At 38.8% G+C, this 22,755-nt stretch overlaps 1 protein-coding gene across 2 annotated transcripts in view; it reads right to left on the bottom strand.

Annotated features, from left to right (window-relative positions):
- Nucleotides 1–22,755, bottom strand: part of BANK1 (B cell scaffold protein with ankyrin repeats 1) — a 183,051-nt gene that overhangs the window by 20,435 nt on the left and 139,861 nt on the right. For both annotated transcript variants that reach the window (XM_087962904.1, XM_026672701.2), the window contains 2 exons: nucleotides 3,288–3,387; nucleotides 2,013–2,315 (listed from right to left, as the gene is read on the bottom strand). In XM_087962904.1, the coding sequence (XP_087819030.1) occupies nucleotides 2,013–2,315; nucleotides 3,288–3,387 (403 nt within the window). The remainder of the gene's footprint in view (nucleotides 1–2,012; nucleotides 2,316–3,287; nucleotides 3,388–22,755) is intronic.

Below are 22,755 nucleotides of genomic sequence, written 5' to 3'. Positions count from 1 at the left end.
TGCCTAAAAAATGAGTTGTTAATCCTAACAGCTGAATAAGAATGATTGACATACATGCATCTATCATTTATCTATCTTCTACTTACCTATATATTATCTATCTATCTATCTATCTATCTATCTATCTATCTATCTATCTATCTATCTATCTATCTATCTATCTATCTATCTATCTATCTACCATCCATCATCTATCTATCTATCTATCTATCTATCTATCTATCTATCTATCTATCTATCTATCATCATCTCCATCTATCTATCTATCTATCTATCTATCTATCTATCTATCTATCTATCTATCTATCTATCTATCTATCTATTTATCTATCTAGAGCAAGGGATGAATCCAGTTGATATTTCAGCTATTTTGCAGAGTGTTTTGCAAATTGCTCTCCCAAAAAGGAGAAAGATGACTAATTACAGATACTTTCCCAAAGATGAAACTACCCTGATGTTTCATGGAAACACTGTATAATTAGACTGATTTATTCAGAAGGAGTTCAGAGGGATTTGCTTTCATTTTGGGGATGTAACTGCTTCAAGTTGTTGCATGACACCCAAATTTGTTCAAGCGCAATGCAGACATGTGCAAATCTGGTATTAAAGCAAGCCATGGCAGATTCTTTCCAATAGCCTTTTAAATCTATCTTCCATCTGTGCAGACAAATTTATAGAAATAGGATTCTTTTAAGACTCTGAGAGGAAACCATATTTGGTCTAGAGCAAAGCTGTCAAAATCCCAACTGTGGGCCGGATGCGCCATGTGCTGGTCATGCCCACACCCGGTTTAGTGAAGGGGAAAAAAAATCCCAATATGTCACATGACACTGCCGTGACGATGTGGGTTTGATACCCCTGGTCTAGAGAGACCAAAGGGAGTTAGTTTGGTCTAGTAGTTAAGGCACCAGCCTTGAAAACAGGAGACCATGAGTTCAAATCCTGTCTTAGCCATTGAAAGCTGACTGGGTCACTTTAGGTCAATCATTCTCTCTTAGACCAATCCACCTCACAGGGTTGTGAAAAATGTTTGTTTAATGATTGTGGCTGCAAAAAAATGGGCCACAAAATTGGGCATGATTACAGGGTGACCCATTTAATGTCTATCATGTCATGCTTGTCCTCGACACTTCTTCAGTTCCCAGTATCACTATACATTGTGCATCAGTGCAATTCTTATGAATATTTGAATGAATTCCTATACAGTAAATACAACAGCTAGCTATTTCCTATTCCAATGCAAGAGCATTCCCTTCAGGATCCTATAGAACAGGGGTGTCAAACTCAATTTCATTGAGGGCCGCATCAGGGTTGTGTTTGACTTTGGGGGGCCAGGGTGGGTGTAGCCAGCGTGGGCATGGCTAGCTTGACATCACTTGTGTCGGGGGTGCCTGTGGTGGCCTGAGCACACTGACAGCAAAAACAGGCTTCAGAGCTCAGTTTTCAGCTGTGAAGGCCTTCTGTAACCCCCTGCCAGTAAAAACGAGGCCTTCTCAAGCTCTGTTTTTGCTGGCAGAGGCATCGCGGGCCGGTCCTTTGCTGTTTCCAGGATGGCCCCGCAGGCCAGATCTAAGCACCCCGCAGGCCAGATCTGGCCCCTGGGCCTTGAGTTTGACATCCCTGCTGTAGGGATATCAATAAGTGTAATGGGGATAGGGCCATCAATGGTACTGAGGTTTGTAAGGGACGTGCATAAGTGCACAATCGTGCCTACCATCCCTATCCTTTTGTCCCCATTTATTCGTACCTATTTCCTGTATTCTTATTCATGTTTATACTTATACCTATTATCTTGTAAGCGATTGACAAATCAAATCAAAATAAAGTAAAATAATTAGGAAGCTGCCATGGAGTATGATCTAACTTTTCTGGTCTGCTAATTAGTTTCCTGGATCAGACTCTGTTCAGCAGAGAATGAGGGAATACATGTGGTTTTGATCTGATGTAGCTGGGATCTTGAATATTTATGCAATTTTGCTATAAATGTTTTGTGTTATACCACGAGTCTATACCTGTATACAAGTAGAAAGATTCACTTTGTTTACTGGCAAGTAATTGATTTCGAGGTGGCAAGGGTGGTCCCTCTGAGAAGCTGACGTTTTCACTCTTTGCTTCTGGGACATCCCTAAGTATGTTACTATACAAGCTGTAGCAACTATTTCTCAAGTGAAATGCATTTTTTTCTAATTTATTTCCTTCTTCTTTTTCCACCATTCCTTCCTCATTATATTCTTTTGGTTCTGCATCAGCATTCATCCCTTTCTTCTTCTGGATTTCCAAACAGGCTCCAGGTGGTTCTTCTATGCTTGGACTGCCTGTTAATGTTGGGAGAATACATTATTCTTTCATTTAAAATAACCATCTGGAAGCATTTTACATTTTCTTACGGATTTCTACAGAGAAACAGTCACAATGCTAATTAAACTTTCATGAATGAATATGGTATAGTGGAAAGCTGTCACATCTCTAACTTCAGTGAGGAAACATTTAAAATATTTATCAACAAATAGAAAAGGCTCTCATTGGTTTGTAACATTTCTAAACAACATAGACAAACATGTGATGTTAAATGACTGTGGAAATGCAACATTCTATTCCCACCCTAATCCTGTCCAATTCTGAATGCACGGTAGCAGAAATGCAAGAGTAACCTATAAGTTATGCAGTTGTGCCTGTTTATTTTTAACAGACTAGGTTGCCAACCTATCAATTTAGCGCCTTTAACGGGAATAAATTTTGCCATTGGGAGAAAAATGTGAATTACTGAGAACTCTGCACTTTATGGACACAAATCATCTTCTTTTAATGACCCCATAATCCCTTGCAGGGTGGAGTCTGGGCAACTGAATGGAGCTGAGTGTTTACTGGCCAGATGCCCTTCCTGTCACCAATGCGGAGTTATATTCTCAGTGTGCTCAGAGAGAGAAATGTCTGCCTCTACCTAGGATCAAACTCACAGCCTCCTGATTGTGAGGCAAAAGCTCCATCTCTAGGCTAGCACACCACTCAATCACTAATTACACAAATGCAAGAAAAAAACAAACAAACTGAGTAAGCATAGGTAGGCATGGTGTCTTCCACAATCTTGAAGTCACTTAGAAATTTAAAACATTTGGAATGTCCATTAATATTGTGGAGAAATGTCTACCATATATTGACTCTATCTCTGGGAAAGTAATACATATAAATTGTATTGATGCATATATTCAACAATATTATAGAAGAATTAAACTTTAAAAAAATATAATCATAAATGAATAGCGGAATGTTCCATTTTAGAAACTTACCAAGCCCGTTAGAATGAGAATCTGAGCTCATCATAGAGACATAACTGTAATCCTCAGTTTTTATTTCCTTCTCATCTCTTGTGTTTTTGTCTTCACTTATCTAGATGGGAATAAAAAAAAAGTCAAACAGCACTTGATGGTATCAGATAACAGCAACAGCTGGAGGTCATTTAGCAGAAGACAATGCTGGAAGCCATCTCCAGCTATTCATCCTTTTATTTCCAGCACCTAATATGATCATAGATGGATTTAATCCACACAATCCCTTCTTTAGAGTAGAGAGGTAGAAGAATTTTAGCAGCTGTTTTGTGATGCTCCTGGGCATGATTTAAGAACACCTGTTCTGAGCACAATAACATGAGATTTAACATGAGCTCATTGGATTTTGAACAATGTTGGTATTTATTACCAATTAGGAGATGAAAAAAATTCTACAGATTCTTAGATGACTTTTCTTCTTCATTTTTAATCTGATAAATGGCAGTTCGTTATCAGCCTGCAATTTCTCAGGATGTATTTGCTGAAGGATACCCGGTACTTATTTATTTAGTGTCTTTGAGTCAGTGTTTTGAATGGTCATAAAAAGTATCTTATGTTTTTCTGCTGGTTTTATTTGATCTCTTGCTGCTGTAGTTATTCTTCTATTGCTGCTGGGTTTGATTTCTGTGTGCTGTAACTCTTTCACTAGCTGCTTTGGTCATTGGTTTCAAACAGAAAAGCAGCATATGGGCTTTAAAATAAAATTCTAAATCTTTCTTTGCCATCACCTGTCCATCTCCATAGACAGAAATTCACAACCTATTGGGTATAGATTGGGCTAGATCTAGGCTTAGTATGCTAAGTTTAGATCCCACTGATTTACTGGGGAAATACATTCAGGTTGTCCAGTCTGTGTCTCCCTTTATTTCCCATTATTTTATTCCAAATGCATGACTGGCAACAAAAACAAAAATGGCAAAACATTGTCTAATGCAGGATTTTCTTTGATGAATCATGAATCTCAGATACTAATCTAAAGAGGATGGCATCAGGGCATTTCCCAAAATTGTGTTTGCAGTCAGAGAAAATTAATTTTAGGAATGGTTGATAGTTTCCTCTCTCATCTGAGAAGCTCAGTAATTTTTCAATGTTTTTCAAACCCATGTTCTTCCCCATTTCTACAGCAACTTCCTTCCTTCTACCTTACCAAGGAAAAATACTCCCTTTTTTCTCCCAGCTTGGGGGGAGTACTTATAGTAAGTCTTTAGGTTTCAGAATTGAATCACATAAAATTGTTGGTAAAAGTTTGGGGATTGGTTTTTTTTGGGGGGAGGATTGATTTTTTGAAGAGCTATTGCAAACTCAGTTTAGCTTCTTGGCAATTTTTAATGTCAATGCATGGATTCAATCTATGCTCTCATTGCCAAAGGCTTGAAATGAAATATAGGTTTTCATCATATGTGGCCATCTGTTTTACTGCACAGGATTTCAAATAACTGCAGACGCTTTTTCACTATTGCTTTCAGAAATAATAAAAGGAAATATAACTTGATATTGGCAAAATGAACTTAAAGCTATATGTAAAAATGCTTATATTGGGGAAAAATTTAAATTAAATTAGAGAAAGGACAACAAACGTATTTAATTCGTATCTGAGGTACATTTTTCCAGTTTCTGCACTGTTCTATCATATCAACATAAAATAGCAAGGGATTTCTTCTTGGAAGAAACTTGCATCAAGTAATGAGGGTTTTTTTTTTAAAGATTCATTTAGTTTTTTTGTGGTATTTTTTATTATAATTCTATACTTTTCACACACTTGAAATATTTTTTATAAAAGTAAGTTACTATATAGGATGCTATACAATCATTGCAAAATTTTCAATGTTTGATTGATAATAGCAGATGTTCATATGTGACTTCTCATATAATGTTTTGTTTGGCAGAAGCATAGCTGTAACTTCATTTTTTTTCTCTTTTGAAAGGTCTACTCTGATGAAATTTATTTAAGCAAGATCATCAGGGCTAGGGAGCAAAAGTGAAAGAAGGCAATCACTATTTTGTTAGTGTTTAGGTACATAAAGTAGCCACATTATAGGACAGAATGCTGGTCCAGATGGGTCACTGATCTATTCTTAGATTTGTTTATTTTTGCTACTGGGGCCTCTTCGATATAACTGGCTCATTCATATAGAAGAATGTCTTGATTCATCATCCACCCAGGAATGTAACTCCCAGAATTCTCAAACAATGCAAACATTAGGAAATCTGAAAACTGCAGTAGCAATACATATAGAAGGCAACATTTAGTGCAATAAATGATCTAGTCTCTTAGTTTATTTCCCACAATGAAGTATCTTCAGCAAATGGCCTTTTCCCATTGTTGATTATTATTCTGCTTTGAACTCAGACATTCTATGTAGATGAATATTAGATGAAATTGCTATACAGGACTATGCAACTGCAGTACTCTACATTATTTATCTTTTTGTATGGTGGTAAAGGAAAAAGTAAATAAAACAATACTATTTATTACACCCTTTGATACACTTACAAGGGGCCAATGCAACACAAAAGGTACATTGTTTAATACATTAAAATAATTATAAGAGTTCAGTTATGCATGGTCAGAAGATGGTATGTATTTGTAAAAATGTAAATAGTCTTCCCAATGCTGTTTACTCCAACTCCATTAAGTTGCATCTTTCTTTAATGCTACTGAGTTATTTAACTGAATAATATCTCAAAATACATTTAGGCATAGTTGAAAACTTCCCAAGACTGGCTCAAGGTATTTTGCTTTTTGAAATGTCTGTGTACTACAATTAAAGAGTTATTATTTTGAGCATCTTTTGGTGCAATTCTACTTCCAAGGATTGCTCACCACCCTTATTCCTTGTATACATTTTCTTTCTGAAAACTATTTTTGTCCAAAAGGTTGAAAGATGTACATTTTTGACCTTCTAAATAAGTTCTTTTCCACACTGAGAAAATGGGATCGAAGGAACTGAACAAAAAATCTTCCATCTTGTTATACTATGTTAAGACCAACACTGATTGTGCACAACCATTTTTACTGAATCAACTCTCCAATCATTCAGGTGCCAAGATAAGTTTTTTTGTCATATAAGAACAGTGATATTACTGGATTAAGAGTCAAACAGCAGACAGAAAAAAATGGTCCCAGACTCTATGAAGAATGCCTTGGAAGTAGTAGTTTACTTGGGAATAATGATGGATTTGCTCAATTTCTAAAAAATAAATTTTAATTAGCACTAGTTCTTTACAGGTAAGAGACAGGAGATTTCAATATAAATATCTTTACTTGACATCAGTTAAATGTTAGAACATTTCTTTATTCTGACCTTGAAAACTTTGATCTTTGCCAGAAATAGAATCTTTACGACCTTAAATGCCAAAGTTATCCCATTTCCTTGGAATATTGACAGTGCTTTTGCTTAATGACTTTGCTGTAAGTACTTTCTGCTGCTTTGATCCTGACCACTAACTGTTTCTCTTGGACTGAAACAGTAGACTAAATAGACTTTCTGTGGTATAATCCTTTCAGTTGAAACTTCAGGTATTGAGGGAATGAGGCTGTGCTTATTAGCTTTGCTGTGCTTATTAGCCCCTACTATCACAAAGACTTGCTAGTCACATTTGCTGAGTTTGAATTTACATACTCAGAAATGTTGTGTGATATGAAGCCCCCAGATGGATGAGTAATTGGGCATGTGTACTTAGGTGCAAGTGTGTATAGTCAAGGCTATGGTTTTCCCACTTGCAATGTATGGTTGTGAAAGTTGGACCATAAGAAAGATTGAGCACCAAAGAATTGAGGCCTTTGAACTATGGTGCTGGAGAAGACTCCTGTGAGTCCCTTGGATTGCAAGGCAATCTAACCGGTCAATCCTAGAGGAGATCAACCCTGACTGCTCTTTAGAAGGCCAGATCCTGAAGATGAAACTCACATGCTTTGTCCACGTAATGAGAAGGAAGGACTCACTGGAGAAGAGCCTAATGCAGGGAATGATTGAGGGCAAAAGAAGAAGGGGACGAGAGAGAATGAGATGGCTGGATGGAGTCACTGAAGCAGTTGGCGTGAGCTTAAATGGACTCCAGAAGATGGTAGAGGACAGGAAGGCCTGGAGGAATGTTGTCCATGGGGTCGCGATGGGTTGGACATGACTTCTCAACTAACAACATTTAAGTGCAAATACAATGAGGCTGCAAAACAAAGTATTGTATACCACATTAGGGGAACAATGATGGTCTGAAAAGCAGTATAAGGAACCCTTGTATGAAATGTTTAATTTAATTAATTATGTACGGTGCTTCAAAAGACATTTTAGTTTCCATCACTTTTATAGTGTAAAAACGTAATGAAAAGATAAAACTGAAAACCAAACCAATAAACTAAGAACATGTAGAAAGAGGTATTTAAATCCAGTTAATTGTTTTAATAAAAGTTAGAGAATCTCCTTTAGGAAGTAGTTAATCTTACTCCATAGTAATTCATGGGACTAAACTCAAGAATTCTAGAATAGGCTTGGCAATCTCTCATAAAAGAACTGAGAGGAGTGTGACACATAGTTTTTGAACCATCTACTACTTGAATTAATTGTTTAATTAGATATTTATTAATTAATTAATTTATTTTATTTGGTTTGTCAATTGCTTTCAATATTAAAGGTATAAGTAAAAACATAGTTATGAATACATGGATACATGTAAGAAAAATAAAAGAAACAATAGGACAGGGATGGTAGGCACGTTGGTGCGCTTATGCATGCCCCCTACTTATTCCTTATTCCTTATTCTTTATTCCTCTAGGAAAGGGGTGTCAAACTAGCATCGTCATGGCAGCACCACATGATATATCGTGACTTTTTCCCCCTTCACTAAACTGGGCATGGGTGTGGCAAGTGCGTGATGCATCTGGCCCATGGGCTGCAAGTTTGACAGCCCTGCTCTAGGAGCTTAAGGGAACTTACACTGCATTCCTTCATCCATTTATCCAAACAACAACTTTTCAGACGTACTAAATTGGAATTGATTTCAGATGCATTCCATGTTGTTGGCAATTCTATGCCTTCCCAGCTTTCTCACAATACTATAATGCCCAAAGTGGATCTTTTCAACCAGGGAAATACCACAAAGCAAGATAAAGCAAAATGGAGATCAAATCTCACTAGGTAGCACAATCTTGGCAACTTTAAGCCTGGTAGATTTCAACTCCCAGAATTCTCCAGCCAGCTTTGCTTAAAGGTGCCAAGGTTGGAGACCCCAGGTCTACCATACCTTGACTCATCTTTAGGAGAACACTTGCTTGTTACAAGAAGCTTGTCCCTAATGAAATATTCTAAATGGCATGCTAAGTGTATTTCAACAGAAGATATTTCAGCAAGTACTATATGTCAGAATGTAGTTACTAGGCTTTGAAGATAATTGAAGTGTGTAAAGGGCAGGAAGGATGTAACAGGCTAAATTATTTGACAAAGACTTATTGATCTAGGGTTCTTATGTTGAACAGCCTATTTTTTTTTAAAGCATAAAGCTCTGTAATAAGAGGAATGTAGATCATATAATAGACTCAGAAATCGTTTACAATGTAATTAGTTGTACATTCATATGTTTGCAGGGCCATTTTTAAATCTGAGATTCCACTCTTCTAGGAAAGGTGTGATATTGTATTGTACATTCTAAGTTTAAAAAATGAGGGGTATTTTTTTTAGTTTACAGTACATAGAACATCTTTATGTCCAGTAGGAGCTTCATTGAACTTGTAGGAGGATGAAATATTTACTTTTGTTACTTGATGTGCTCCCCATTCCTCTAAATTGTATCCCCAAGGTGGCCAAAGGTTTGCACAATATAGTATGGCTATCAGCAACCCGCGGCTCTGGAGCCTCATGCAGCTCTTTGGGCCTTCTGCTTTGGTTCCCTGTTGGGTGATCCTACCAGTGGCTGGCCCCAGCCCTCACCCTCCCCTCCCAGTCACTCCCTGCCTGGCCTGAGAAGGTAAAACACAAAAAAACAGAAATGAGAGGGAGGGAGGGAGGGAGGGAGAGAGAGAGACACCCATTTCCCACAGAAAACACCAGGAGCCACAAAACCTGGGTAGGCATGGTTTTGTGTTTTCTTTTATGTGGGAAACGGGTCCAAATGGGTCTTTGAGTGTTTAAGGTTGAAGACCTCTGATATTATAGTACTACCTCCAAATAGGAGGTAGTACTATACTACTTAAGAAGTGAAGAACCCTCAGGCAGGAAACAATTTCCTTTTTAGACAGAGACTGATACTATTATGCAGATGGAATTAGGTAGGCATGACTAATTGGTAAAAGAAAAATGGACTATCTTCAATTTCCCTTCAAAGACACCCTGGGCACAACAATTCTGATAGTTACAAATGATATTAGAATCCCAGGATGACCTTTCCAAACTACTATTGCTATGACATCTCCCCTTCTAAATAATTCCCACTTACATTACCAATTATTGACTCTTGTGATACAGTGGCAGATGTAGCAAAGGTGTACTGCAATGTTGTCAGACCCACAAATTCTTGGTCATTCTTTTATTTTATTTTTGGACACCACTATTGACAGGTACTGGATTTGATTTTAATCAGAACATAAACACAATCTTGTCAATAACTCATCTCTTCTTCCTCAAAATGTCTTCGTTAACAAAAGGAATAATTCATCCTTCCTTCCTTCCTTCCCTCCCTCCCTCCCTCCCTCCCTCCCTCCTTCCTTCCTTCCTTCCTTCCTTCCTTCCTTCCTTCCTTCCTTCCTTCCTTCCTTCCTCCCTCGCCTCCCTCCCCTCCCCTCCCTTCCCTTCCCTTCCTTTCACCAGTTTGTTCCCCAGGCTAATGATATTTCCATCACATGAGAGAAACTTCTTATAACACAAGAAGGAAAATCTTATCATTGCTTTTGATACTTTACTGCTTGGAGTAGGAAAAACTGATTCTTTCTGGCCAAATTTCAAATGTAAATGTGAAAGATTCGCATAATTTTTTGGGAGGAGAGGGAAGGTTTTACTCTGTACAATCAGGACAATCAACAATACAATTAAATGGAAGTTATGTTTATAAAGGAGGTAAAGCTTAATCTTTTTGGATTTAAACATGACCTTTATTTCCTTTTAGAGCTCTTGTGCCAACATATCATGACATTTTTTCCCTCTGCACTTCTAAATTACTGAAACGTGGTTGCTGATGTTTTGAGCATTGCTATTTAGCAGCCCTGTAAACATTTCTGCTGTTTTTTTATTAACAAGATTCATAATTCATTATTTATCCATAATTAATGGGTATAAAATGCTACAATGGAGAGAATTTGAACCTGCCCTTATCAGAAATGGGGAGTGAACAAACCACAGTCATGTTTCTAGGACTTTAAATCCCATTCGTCACTAGCTTCTGATAGGAGCTTCCAGAAAGTTCTCAGCCAAATTAGAAATCAAAGCATTGTTGATTGTAATTATTATGCTACTCTATTACTGAGGCTGCCCACACTACAGCATAAGAAGATTTATAGCTAAAAACAGTAAATATGGGACACATGTCCTGTTGCTTTGGCTAGATAATTAGAATTGCACCTCCTCCTTTGTGTTTCCAATCCTATTAAATTATGAAATATGATTGTAAAGTGTGAAATAAGATTTAATTCCAAACAAAAGTTTTCTTTCTTAAATTATTTTTACCTGAATGAAGAAAACAAGGGATTTCAATGAAGAGGCTGATGATGATCCGCTTTTGTTTTTTTTTTGTTTTAATTTTGTTTGCTGTGCTTTGTTGTGGTCTAAGTGCTTTGTGTGGTTAGACAAAATGGAATGCAGTCATAATCAGGACTTTTATACATTTTATATAAATCAGGTTAAAACCATAAGGTGGTGCTCTTGTATTTTACTTCTAGCTTTATTTCCTGATATGACCTTCAAATAAGATGGTCTCGATACAATAGTTCATGGACTTGATCATCATTTTGCAAGAAGCTGACAGATCTCGTGATCTATGCAGATATTTGTGCAATGCTTGGCCATATAGACAACCATTAGCTCATGATAATTAATGACATGCATTGCAGCATTGTTTTATCTATATAGTTCTTATATAAATAAACTGTGTACTGTGTACTGTGATCTAACACCCTGAGTCCCAAATCTGAAACTGCATTTTCTATTGGGACTGTAAAATCTGAGTTTTGGATAACAGTTTTAAAGTTGTGTTATGACCCATGTGGTCAAGGCAAATCCGTTATTTACCTCAACAAATGGTCTAGCAAATGGCCCTCCAATGATCAGTAAGCCTCCACTCCCGTACTACCCTGAATGCAGCCACCCTCAGTCCCCCAAACAACAGCCCCTATACTACAAATAAAGTCCACAGAGTATGAGCATGCTCACAAGGCAAGGACCAGGGTTCCAGGTCCAGTCTACAAGGCAGAGTCCAGGCACAAGACAATGATAGTCTTCAGGGCAAAGAAAAGATCCAAGGCAAGAGGCCATTCTAAGGGTATAGTGAAGCAAAGGCCAAAAGCAATCTTCAAGACAAGGGTAAGGGCCAAGACAAAAGGTGAAGAACAATCTTTGAAGCAAGGCAAGGCAAATAGCAGAACAGGCATGAGTCAAAGCTGAGGGAGTGTAAAGATAAAGCAATCACTTGTTCCTGGCAAAGACTAACTCAATGACTTACCTGTCAATGAATACTTCAGCTTCAACCATAACAACACAATAGATACAAACTCAAGGTTAACCGCACCAAACTTGATTGCAGGAAATACAACTTCAGCAACAGAGTGGTCAATGTCTGGAATACTCTACCTGACTCTGTGGTGTCTTCCCCAAACTCCAAAAACTTTAACCTTAGGCTGTCTACTATTGACCTCACCCCTTTCCTAAGAGGTCTGTAGGGGGCATGCATAAGTGTACCAATATGCCTACCGTCCCTGTCCTATTGTTTCTTTTATTTTTCTTATATGTACCCATTTCATGTATTCAAAACTATGTATATACTTATACCTATTATTTTGTAAGCGATTGACAAATCAAATAAATAAATAAATATAAAAAAAACCTCCCAATGATTTCTTCTTAGGTTTCTCCACTCCAGATGTTCCTTGTGAGGAGGGGTGGAGTGACCTCTTCCCAAGTAGTCTTGCAGCCCTTCTCTGGGCTTGCCCATATTCTTCTCTCCTTGCCCTTGGATCAAGTGGAGGAGACAGCTGTTCCTCATCAGAGGAGATCTGTTGTCTATCAGAACCACTGCCTGTCAGCAGCCGATCCTTCCTTGTGTCTGCGCAGGCAGGTAGCTCTCTGTCTGGTCGACCACCTCCTCCAATGCCTGAGGGGCACAGGACAGCATTGTCCTCAGCCCCTGGCCTCTCCAAACATGCCAAGGGAGATGTGTCATCCCTGTCAGATGGTCCCAGTCCCAACTTCTCCTTCTCTTCCCAACTGGGCTCCAATGGGGCCATGAGAAATTGGTTGAGTTAAGCAAGATTTTTACTGGCTTGAAATGTACTTTAACGTTTTAGAATATGTACCTGTTTTATGTGAAAAGCAGGGGTGGGATGCTACTGGTTCAGCCTGGTTCTATAGAACCAGTAATTCTGAAGAGCAGCTGACACTGAACCGGTTCAGTGCAACAACCTTCTGGTTGTCTGTTTGGCTCACCTGCCTGCCCGGGCTCTTGGTTGTCCTTTATTTCCTGCTTTTTCAACCTGAGCTGCTTTGCGTGGCACAGCTGAGGTTGAAAAAGCAGGAAAGAAGAGTGTTTTCAAAACACTATGCACCTGACTGCAGCGCTTGTCAGCTGTCCAGGCAGCACAGCTGATGTTGTTTTGCGGGTGTGGTAGAAATGCACTCTGACCGAACTGGTAGTAACACCGGTTGAATCCCACCCCTGGTGAATAGGTATTTCATCTGTGACTTTCTTTTATAAACTGCTATCCAGTTGAAAGATGGTACCATCCAGCTCTTCAAATTTGGAAACCTGGAGGCCAAAAATAGGGAAATTTGTGTCCACACTATTTTCAGTGCATCCACATTGGCTTTTCCAACCAATTTCTGCATGCATGTTCTTGATGATAAATAACAGCCTATGTGTATGCCATTGCATGCAGAAATAGCCTTCAGATCTTCAGCAAATTGAGTTGATAGCATATAATGGATAATTTAACTCTCATATTGTTAACAAACATATAATTGGCATTTGATGATTTGGTTCCTGCTTAATATGAACACTGGTGAATTCTTCCTTATGCATAATGATTTGATTATAATATGCATGTCTACAATACTAGTGACAATAACTCTTCTGGCTGCCAAACATCCAAACACTGCCATCTTGAATATTCTCAGAGTATTCTCATCTCCCTCATAATGAATTAATTCAATTTTGGAAACCAGAAGATAATATCCACATATTAGAATTTTTATTTTATTTTAAAAATAGCATAATAAATTATATCCAAATTACTTGGGTGTTTCAGTTCTGAATAAACAATTTCAGTTCTGAATAAACAATTGTTTTATTTCTTCATTCATAATGACATACATGACTAAACAACCAAAATCTTATAACACCATCCACAAATATGTGTCTTTCTATAAAAAGTGTGAATACCAGAAACTAATACCCTCTGGTTTGCAAATGTGCTGCAGAAGGGAGTTTTCTGCATAATTAAAGAATATGCCTATAATTGCTAGCTATTAGAATTGTTCATGACCCAAAGCAACAGTAAGATAATTGTCAATATCCAATGACAAAAAATGAGTTATTTGACCGAGCAGAAAAATAAACTGTATCTCAAGGAGAGATTTAATAGAAGCAAAGAAGCATCCATTTCTGTACAATAATAGTATCATTGGGCTATTACAAAATTGATACATGCTGATAAATGTTGTCCAAACACAACATTTCTCAAATTGCACATCAGACTTTTGATGGTATTGTTCAGCTTTTCAGAGGAACACTTGAAAAACCCCAATTGCTGTTATTAGCATAACTTACTTTTCTTGGATTTGAGGGCCTCCTTTTAAGATTTGTATAGCAAGAATTTTTACACATGGGGATTTGGTGTTCTTATGTTAGCAACCGGCTGAACCAATGTGCTTCTAATTCTACTGCTCCAAATCCCAACAGCAAAACTTCTCATGCAAGTTCTTTGGTGACAAAATACTTTCCCATTGATATCAATGCCTAGCAATCCTGACTACTTTTAGGCCTTCCCCTTTTTGCAGCTGTCAGACAACAAAGTGTCTTGATCTCTTATACCTGCTTGGAGAGGAGGACCTAGGACAACTCACCATGGCCAACTTGCCATGGCCAAATTGCTGCAGGACAATTCAACTCTGTATTAATTGTTTCATTCAGATATTTTTATTGGTGGCTATTTTTTATCAAAATTATTGTAACTTGTATTTCTGGATTGAGTTTCTTTATTTTATTATTATTTCCCCTGGTTTGGCTGAAATTAATTTAACTTTTGTATTTGTTGAACTGTCCTGTGAAAAGTGGTCCCCTGGCAAGTGAGCTTGCAGTTGTCTTATTCCATTGAGGAGTGGGTGTGTTTCCAGAGCCCTTACTTAAAGTATGTCATCTTGTGAGACCCAGGAAGCATGCCTACTCTTCGGCAATTCCTGTTCTCAGGAATGATCTTTCCCACCCATGAGATTCATTATTCTCCAGGCTTTGGAACCAGCATAATTCTGAAACTTCCTTTTGTCCTCCTAACTGTTTTGAGGACAGGTGATCAGTGGTGGGATTCAATTTTTTTACTACCAATTCTGTGGGTATGGCTTGGTGGCATGGCTTGGTGGGCATGGCAGGGGAAGGATGCAATAAAATCTCCATTACTCCTGGGGGGAAGGTTACTGCAAAATCCCATTTCCTCCCCACCCCCACTAACCTGCTTTCCAACTCTGTTCTCCTGGGCAGGGCAACAAAAGAAGATCAGCTGGGACTTGGGAGGCAGACAATAGATGGGGGTGGGGCCAGTCAGAGGTGGTATTTTCCGGTTTTCTGAACTACTCAAATTTTCCGCTACTGGTTCTCCAGAATTGGTCAGAACCTGCTGAATACCGCCTCTGTGGGTGACATAGTGAAATTGGATCTGATAGTTTGGGGATTGATTGGGAAGTGGAAACCCTAACATCCATCAAGTAGTCTGGTAATGTCTGGGAGAGAGGCCCTGCTGAGGGTCTTGTCTCCAAAACAGTCCCATCTATGAAATAAGGCCTTTAGTGGTGTCCTCCTCCTGTCTTATGGAATAGCTTGGTTTTATATGGAATAACAACTTCCTTCCTAATGAGTTTCCATCAAGAAGTGAAAGCTGAAAGTTGGCATTTGGGGATGTTAGATCTGAGTATCTACCCCTGTTGATCAATGTCATTATATTACATACTGTTTATTAGCATCGTATTGTTTTTAATCCCCCATTTTTTCTCTGAAGGAAGAAATCAGTAGAGTGACATAGAAATGTTAGCCATAAATTAATTAACTAAATAAAGGCATGCAGCTGAAATAAACCAATAAACCTAGCATCTTTCCAAACAAGAAAACTCATTAATTTCTGAATATTTTCACTTTGGCTACTGTGACTCTCATTCACTCCAAAGTAAACGATGCATGGAGTTTGGCAGTTTTTAGGAAACTTGTTTTCTGCCTCCTGAAAGCAATAACACTGAATCTGAATCTTAGGACTGAAACCGTCATGCATCAATGCTGGACTGCAGCCAGCATTATAAGCTTTATATCCCTGACCGATCTAATAGCAATAGCGGTCAGCTTTGGAAACCATATTGAGATTCGATGCTCCCACACTGCCACAATTGGGTCTGAGAAAGTGGGAGGGAGGAATTCATTTGAGTATATCTAGTTAGACAAAATAATTTTTTTTTTGTTTGGATCAAGGTCACTGAAGTGTGGTGTATAATGAAATGGGAATCTTAAGTTAGGACGGATAATGATCATCCGTCCTATATGTGATGTGATAATGGCTAAGGAGGGATGGATTTGTAGTTTTGACTTTTGCAAGGAAGCCCAGAACTTTCAGTTTCAAGATTCCACAGATGTGCCAGTTACTATTTCCAAATAGGTACCTTTGAGTTATGTCTGTCTCGGAGTTATTGACTGGAATGAAGGTTTGCTGGAACGCTGACAATAGCACCTAGACTTATATACCACTTTACAGTGCCTTACAACCCTCTCTAACCAGTTTACAGAGTGAGCATATTGCCCTCAACAATTTGGGTCCTCATTTTACCCATCTTGGAAGGATGGAAGGCTAGTCAACCTTGAGCCTGGTGAGATTTGAACTTGAAATTGCAGGCAGTCAGCAGAAGTAGCCTGCAATACTGCCCTCTAACCACTGGACCACTGTGGCTCATAGCAAGTTAAGAATAAAACCAAACCAAACAAAATTGTGGAATGTATATGACTGTTGCTCTATATCTTTCTGATGTTTTCCCAATTATGTTAATTTAAAAAAAAACTGCTCTCAACTTTGAGTCATGTAAAAATTAGATTTAATAAATCCATAATATGATGTCACCTCTTTTTCTTGGAATCAAGGAAACTCAATGAGTTGGAGGAAAGTGAGAAAACATCATTCTTTTGTAAAACAATAAGAAATGGAAACAAAATCATGTGTTGGTGGGATTCACATATCCTTCACAATATAATTTTAGGCCCTTGGTCAACAGAATCTCATACCCAGAGGTGAATAATGGAAGGGATCCTCTGGTTTACTTCAAGGCAAGTGAAAACAATGTGGGGATAACACAGAGGATTTTCTTCTTTTTTTTCCTACTCAAGCACTGTAGTCAAGCAATTAACATTTTGAAGCATGCAATCTGATTAGCACTAAATCACTGTCTCATAAACAACAAAAGTGTACAAGCTGTCTGTGGTTATAAAATGATCTCATATGCGTTTGAAAATGCATCACAGCATTTTACTTGTTCATTTTCCCAGAAATTAATTTCAGATCCCCTGAAGAGAATAACACAGCCTCACAGTCACCATCATTATGTGGCACTGAATTCTGGATTTAAAAGCATGTCAAATCCTACTCCCCAGATTGGTTGGTTGGTTCTTCCTGGTAAGGGAAACCAGAAGGCCGAACATAAAGAAGTTATTTTTGCCATTTGTATTGGGCCGGTAAACATGCCTCTTCCTTGTCAGATCCTATCTATGTAACAAAAAGATGTGTGTGGGGGTGAGGGGAAACTAGAGCTGATTTTGAAGATCACAAAAATGATCCACTGTAGTTGTTAAATTCATAACACAGTTGTTAAGTGAATCTGGCTTTCCCATTGACTTTGCTTGTCAGAAAGTCGCAAAAGATGTTCACATGACCTGGGACACAGAAATCATCGTAAATACCAGTTGCCACCATCTGAATTTTGATGACATGACTTTGGGGATGTGTTGTGGTTAGCTAGCAGCAGGTGCGGATGGTGGAGGAGAGCGAGGACTCGGATGAGGGGCCGGGACTTTCAGGGATTTTGCTTTCAGGGATTTTGGGGACTGGCAGCAGTGATGAGGAGGTTCCCGAGGAGCCTGTGCCAAGTGCGTGTGAGCACAGGATGATTCGTAGAAGAGAACAGCTGGAGCAGCACAGACGACTCGGGAGTAAGGATGCAACGTAATGGCCCCTCCCTCCAGGGAATATAAGCCTGGTTTCAAAAATGCTCTAAGAACCCAGCATTGTGTGTAGAGACTCCGGCTTATCTGAAGAATTCTGTCAAGGCTTTTCTGGTTGGACTAATTGGCTGCAAGCCATCTTTTATCTACAAATAAGTTTATTTGTAGATTAAAGCTGTGAAGGTTTGAGTTGCTGCGATTGTTTGAGATTTTCTTGCTGGTAACAGGGTTGGGTCAGAACAGGATGCTGCAACGGTCTTAAGTGTGAAAAATGGCCATTAGTCACTTTTTTCAGTGCTGTTGTAACTTCAAATGGTCAATAAATGAATGATTGTTAAGCACTACATGTAATATTCTTTTAATAAAACAGTGCCTCTCATTCTTTATAGATGAAGACCTGAATCTTGTGGGGTGGACTATGTTGTAGGCTGGAGATAGATGGTGTGATATCCTTCCCCCTCTGTTGAGAGAGGGCTGTTCAATTTTGACAACAGTCCTTTCAACAGTTCCAAGAAGGCTTCACACCAATTTGCACCACTCAAGTGATCCTGACGACACAGATAAACCTCCAGGTGACTTTAATGACTTGCTAAAAGAATGCAAATGTCCAGCTGTCTGCAAGTAGTATAAATCCTTCCATTCCCCACCATCCAGTCAGAGCTGAAGAAGCTTCTTGGATGAGAAGTGAAACGTCTTCAAAGAAAAACCAGAAAGTCCAGTTGCCTCTTGAAACAGCACCTTTGGGACTTTTGACGAGGTGGTGGTGTCAGCAGATGATATTGGTCTAGTGCTCCGAATATATGAATCTACTCTTTAGTTAAATTGCTGCTAAAACAACACACAGATCAGTTTGTACATTATGTACTGAATGCATGTGTGTGAGTCTCGGTTTCAAACTTTTAAAGTCAAGCATTTGCCTGAGAAGGGCCCCCATTTCTTGTATCTTAAAAGATAAAGGTTCCCCTCGCACATAGGTGCTAGTTGTTTCCGGCTCTATGGGATGGTGCTCATGTCTGTTAGAAAACTAAAGAGCCAGCGCTGTCCGAAGATGTCTCCTTGGTCTTGTGGCTGGCATGACTAAATGCCAAAGGTGCACGGAACACTGTTATCTTCCCACCAAAGTGGCCCTACTTTTCTACTTGCAGAAGCTGGGACAAGTAACGGGAGCTCACTCCATTACGTGGTGCTAGGGATTCGAACCGCTGACCTTTCTGATTGACAAGCTCAGCCAGCATCTTAGCCACTGTCATGCCCCTGTCAGAGTCTGGATCTGATGAGGAAGATGAACAGGGAATGGGAGTGTGGCTCCGTTGACTGTGGAGGAAGGGCAAATCTGGCTGGGCAGAGCAGGAGTAGAGGTAGAACAAGGGAGAGGGAGTTCAGAGGAGAGTTTTTCTTCAGACCAGAAGGTAACCAGGACATTGGGAGCAAAGTTGAAGCTAATAAAGGCACTCCTACTTATTATCTGACTATGTTGCTTTTGTGCCATGCAATCACAATGGTCATCACAGCCATTGAGCCACCGTGTCCCTTGTATCTGACAGAAACATAATTAAAAAACAAGTAAGCTAGAATTTGTTTGCTTCTATCAACTCTAGCAAAGCCCAAGGGTAAGACAACAGGTCAGTGGGAGGAGTTTCTTCATGAGATTTAATTAAAGCATAGAAAACTCCAAAGCCCTGCAGACATAAAATGAAGCCCGTTTAAGACAGATGTTTCTCCCAAAAGCTAAATAAAGAAAAGAAGAACCTCATTCCAATGAGTAGAATTTCAAAAGCTTATTTTATTGTATCAAATCGAGTGATGGGGTGTATGTGAAGCTATCATAATTTTTCTTTCTGGGACTAACCGCTATTGTTGAGACTCTAAAAAGGTACAGAGAAGAGCAACCAGGATGATTAGGGGACTGGAGACTAAGGCATATGAAGAACGGTTGCAGGAACTGGGCTTGGCTAGTCTGGTGAAGAGAAGGACCAGGGGAGACATGATAGCAGTCTTCCAATATTTGAGAGGCTGCCACAGAGAGGAAGGAGTCAAGCTATTTTCTGTAGGCCAGACAAGGAATAATGGATGGAAACTGAACAAGGAGAGCTTTCACTTGGAAATAAGGAGAAACTTTCTGACAGTGAGAACAATCAACCAATGGAACACCTTGCCCTCGGAAGTTGTGGGAGTGCCATCACTTGAGACTTTCAAGAAGCAATTGGACTGCCATCTGTCAGAAATTGTGTAGGGTCTCCCGCTTGGGTGGGGGGTTGGACTAGATGACCTATAAGGTCCCTTCCAACTCTGAATATCTGTTATCTGTTATCTGTATCATTAGTGTCCTGTGCTCTCTTCTTTGGTTCTTTATTTTAAATCCGTACCAAAGGATTTTTAATTTCCACCAAAGGATTGTCTCCTGTAAATTAGGACACTTCAGACCCCCATAGGAACAGTATAGCTGCACATCATGAAGAATCAAATGGCCTTTCATTACAAAACATTCCCTTGGGAAATGCTTTGGGGAAAGGACACAAAGAATTAAAAACATTGAACTGGTTCAGCCCTTTATTTGCCGGTACTGTAAAACTCTTAGGCCCATGTTCCTGTTGTGGTTCGCTGGCAGTAGGTGCAGATGGCTGAGGTCTCGGAGAGCCAGGACTCAGATGAGGGCCTACATGTGATGCAGGGATGGGGCCAGGACCATCAGGGAGTAGAATGCTGCCTTTGGAGATTGTGTAGTGTTAGTAGTGTATTTAGCTTGTTTACATGTTCGATGTCATAATCAGGTGCTCTGTAACATAGTAAGAATCGAAATGTGATATTTAAGGATAGTTCACAGATTATGGTCTCAGGAAGAGCAAGCTCCTGGGTAACTGGGATGTTTTTTAGATGTAAGGACTTTTTATAGAAGATAGCAACACCACCTCCTCTATGAATTTCACGATCTGATTGGTAAACATGATAGTCTCTTACTGTGGTAATGGTGTCAGGGAGAGATGCGTTGAGCCATGTTTCACAGACAAATATGATGTTGAATTTAGCCATATTTAGTAAGAGGAGAAATTCAGCTATTTTATTTGCATTGAGTAGCTTGCATTTAAGGCCAGCAGTAGTTGGAATTGAGGTAGTTAGGGGTGTGCGTGCCTCGTCTTGGGTAATGGTGGATTGGTTGAGGTAGGGTTGTGGTTGAAGGTTAAAGCTGAGTTGCGGGTTGTGTGGCTTACTTTTGATACAGTCAGCATGGTAGTCAATGTACAGGTCCTTCTCTCCATTGTCTAGAATTTTTTTGAGTTCAGTGTGGAGTACACGGGAGCGGGCACGTTGTTGTATGGTTAGGTCAGGGCGACAACGGAGGTTCTTATGGTTGGTGTTGGTTTTGGCGAGTGAATTTATAGTGTAAATGAATTTATGTTTGCTTGATTCATTTTTGCAAATGACCCTGCAGAAGCATGGGGCCACAGAGCCATCTCTGTTTTTGAGCTCTCGACCAATGCGGGAAATGTCAAATATTTCATCAGGGGAGATGGTTGATGCTTGATAATCACTGATGATGTTTTGAACAGTTGTGATGTCATCATTATCATTGATGTCCTCTAGACCAAATAACATGGCGTTTGGACATTTCCGTTCACGCTCAACAGCTTCTTTGATGAGGATTGGGATATCATTATTTGTCTGGCTTGTTTTTTTGTGGATTGGGTTATGGATTGGGTTGTGGTTTTTGGTTAGAGATGTGGTTTGTAGCTATTGGATGTTCAGGTTTTTGCGTTGTGTCTTTTTTTTCAAGGTTGGATAATCTTTCTTTTAAGGTGTCCAGGGATGCTACTATGGTGTCAAGGGACGTTATTCGTGTTTCAATGGTATCAACTCTTTCCAACAGATCCAGTTTGGGTCTGCATGATTTGCAGAGATATGGAAACTCATTGGATGATTCTAGGTATTGAATCATTTGCTCGGGTAATCCCAAGCAGTCATGATGAGCGTATTTGTTACATAGAGAACATTTGATGGAGTTTTCATTATCCTTTAGAGTTTTGTAGCATTTAAGGCATGTGCAGGAGTCTTGTGGTTCATTGGTGGGGATTACTTTCTCTTTAGGTTGTGGTTTGGCATTGGATTTTTTTCTTGGCATGGTAGGTTTGTTAAGATGGTACATTGATTAAATTAATTAATGGAACAATTTTGGGTAATCAATATAGCCAATATCACACCAATCAATCAATTGCAGTAATCTGTCTAGTCAAATAATTTTCCTAAGCAACAATCAGCCTAATCAATTAATTACACTAATCGCTAATCAATTAATTACATTAATCATTAATCACACTGTTCAATTAAATTCACTAAATCACTGATTTTACTAATCAATTAAATTACATGAATCTTGATCTTTTAAACTAATCAGGAATCACACTATTTGCACTAAACACTCAATCACACTAATCAATTAAAACAATAAATCAATTAAACCATTAATGAAATATTTTATAGAAATTGATTATCTAACCGTAGATATAGGTGATGAGGTAGAAAAGTTGTAAGTTTTGAGGTAATGAATTAATCGGTGTTTGATTAAAGTAATGAGGTAGTATTGAGAGTCTGCAAGGAAAGGGTTAATTGTTTTACTAGCAGCTGTGATTTACTGGGTGGGAGGAATTTATTGCTCTGATTGCTGCTGCTATTACTCTGTAAACAATAGGCTGTAACAAGATGTTCAAAGCATGCTGGATTTTTGAAAGAGAGCAAAACTCACTGAATTAAAACACTTTAACTACAATCAATATGTCTCTGAATAAGATTGTTTTCCAATAGTTTCCTAAAGTTCTTCAAGTTGAGTAGTAGTAAA

This window comes from Notechis scutatus, chromosome 4 (assembly GCF_049901735.1).
Source record: "Notechis scutatus isolate UNSWTSFEM ecotype Mainland chromosome 4, rNotScu1.2, whole genome shotgun sequence".
Lineage (NCBI taxonomy): Eukaryota > Metazoa > Chordata > Lepidosauria > Squamata > Elapidae > Notechis > Notechis scutatus.
This window is presented reverse-complemented; position numbering and strand designations above follow the sequence as displayed.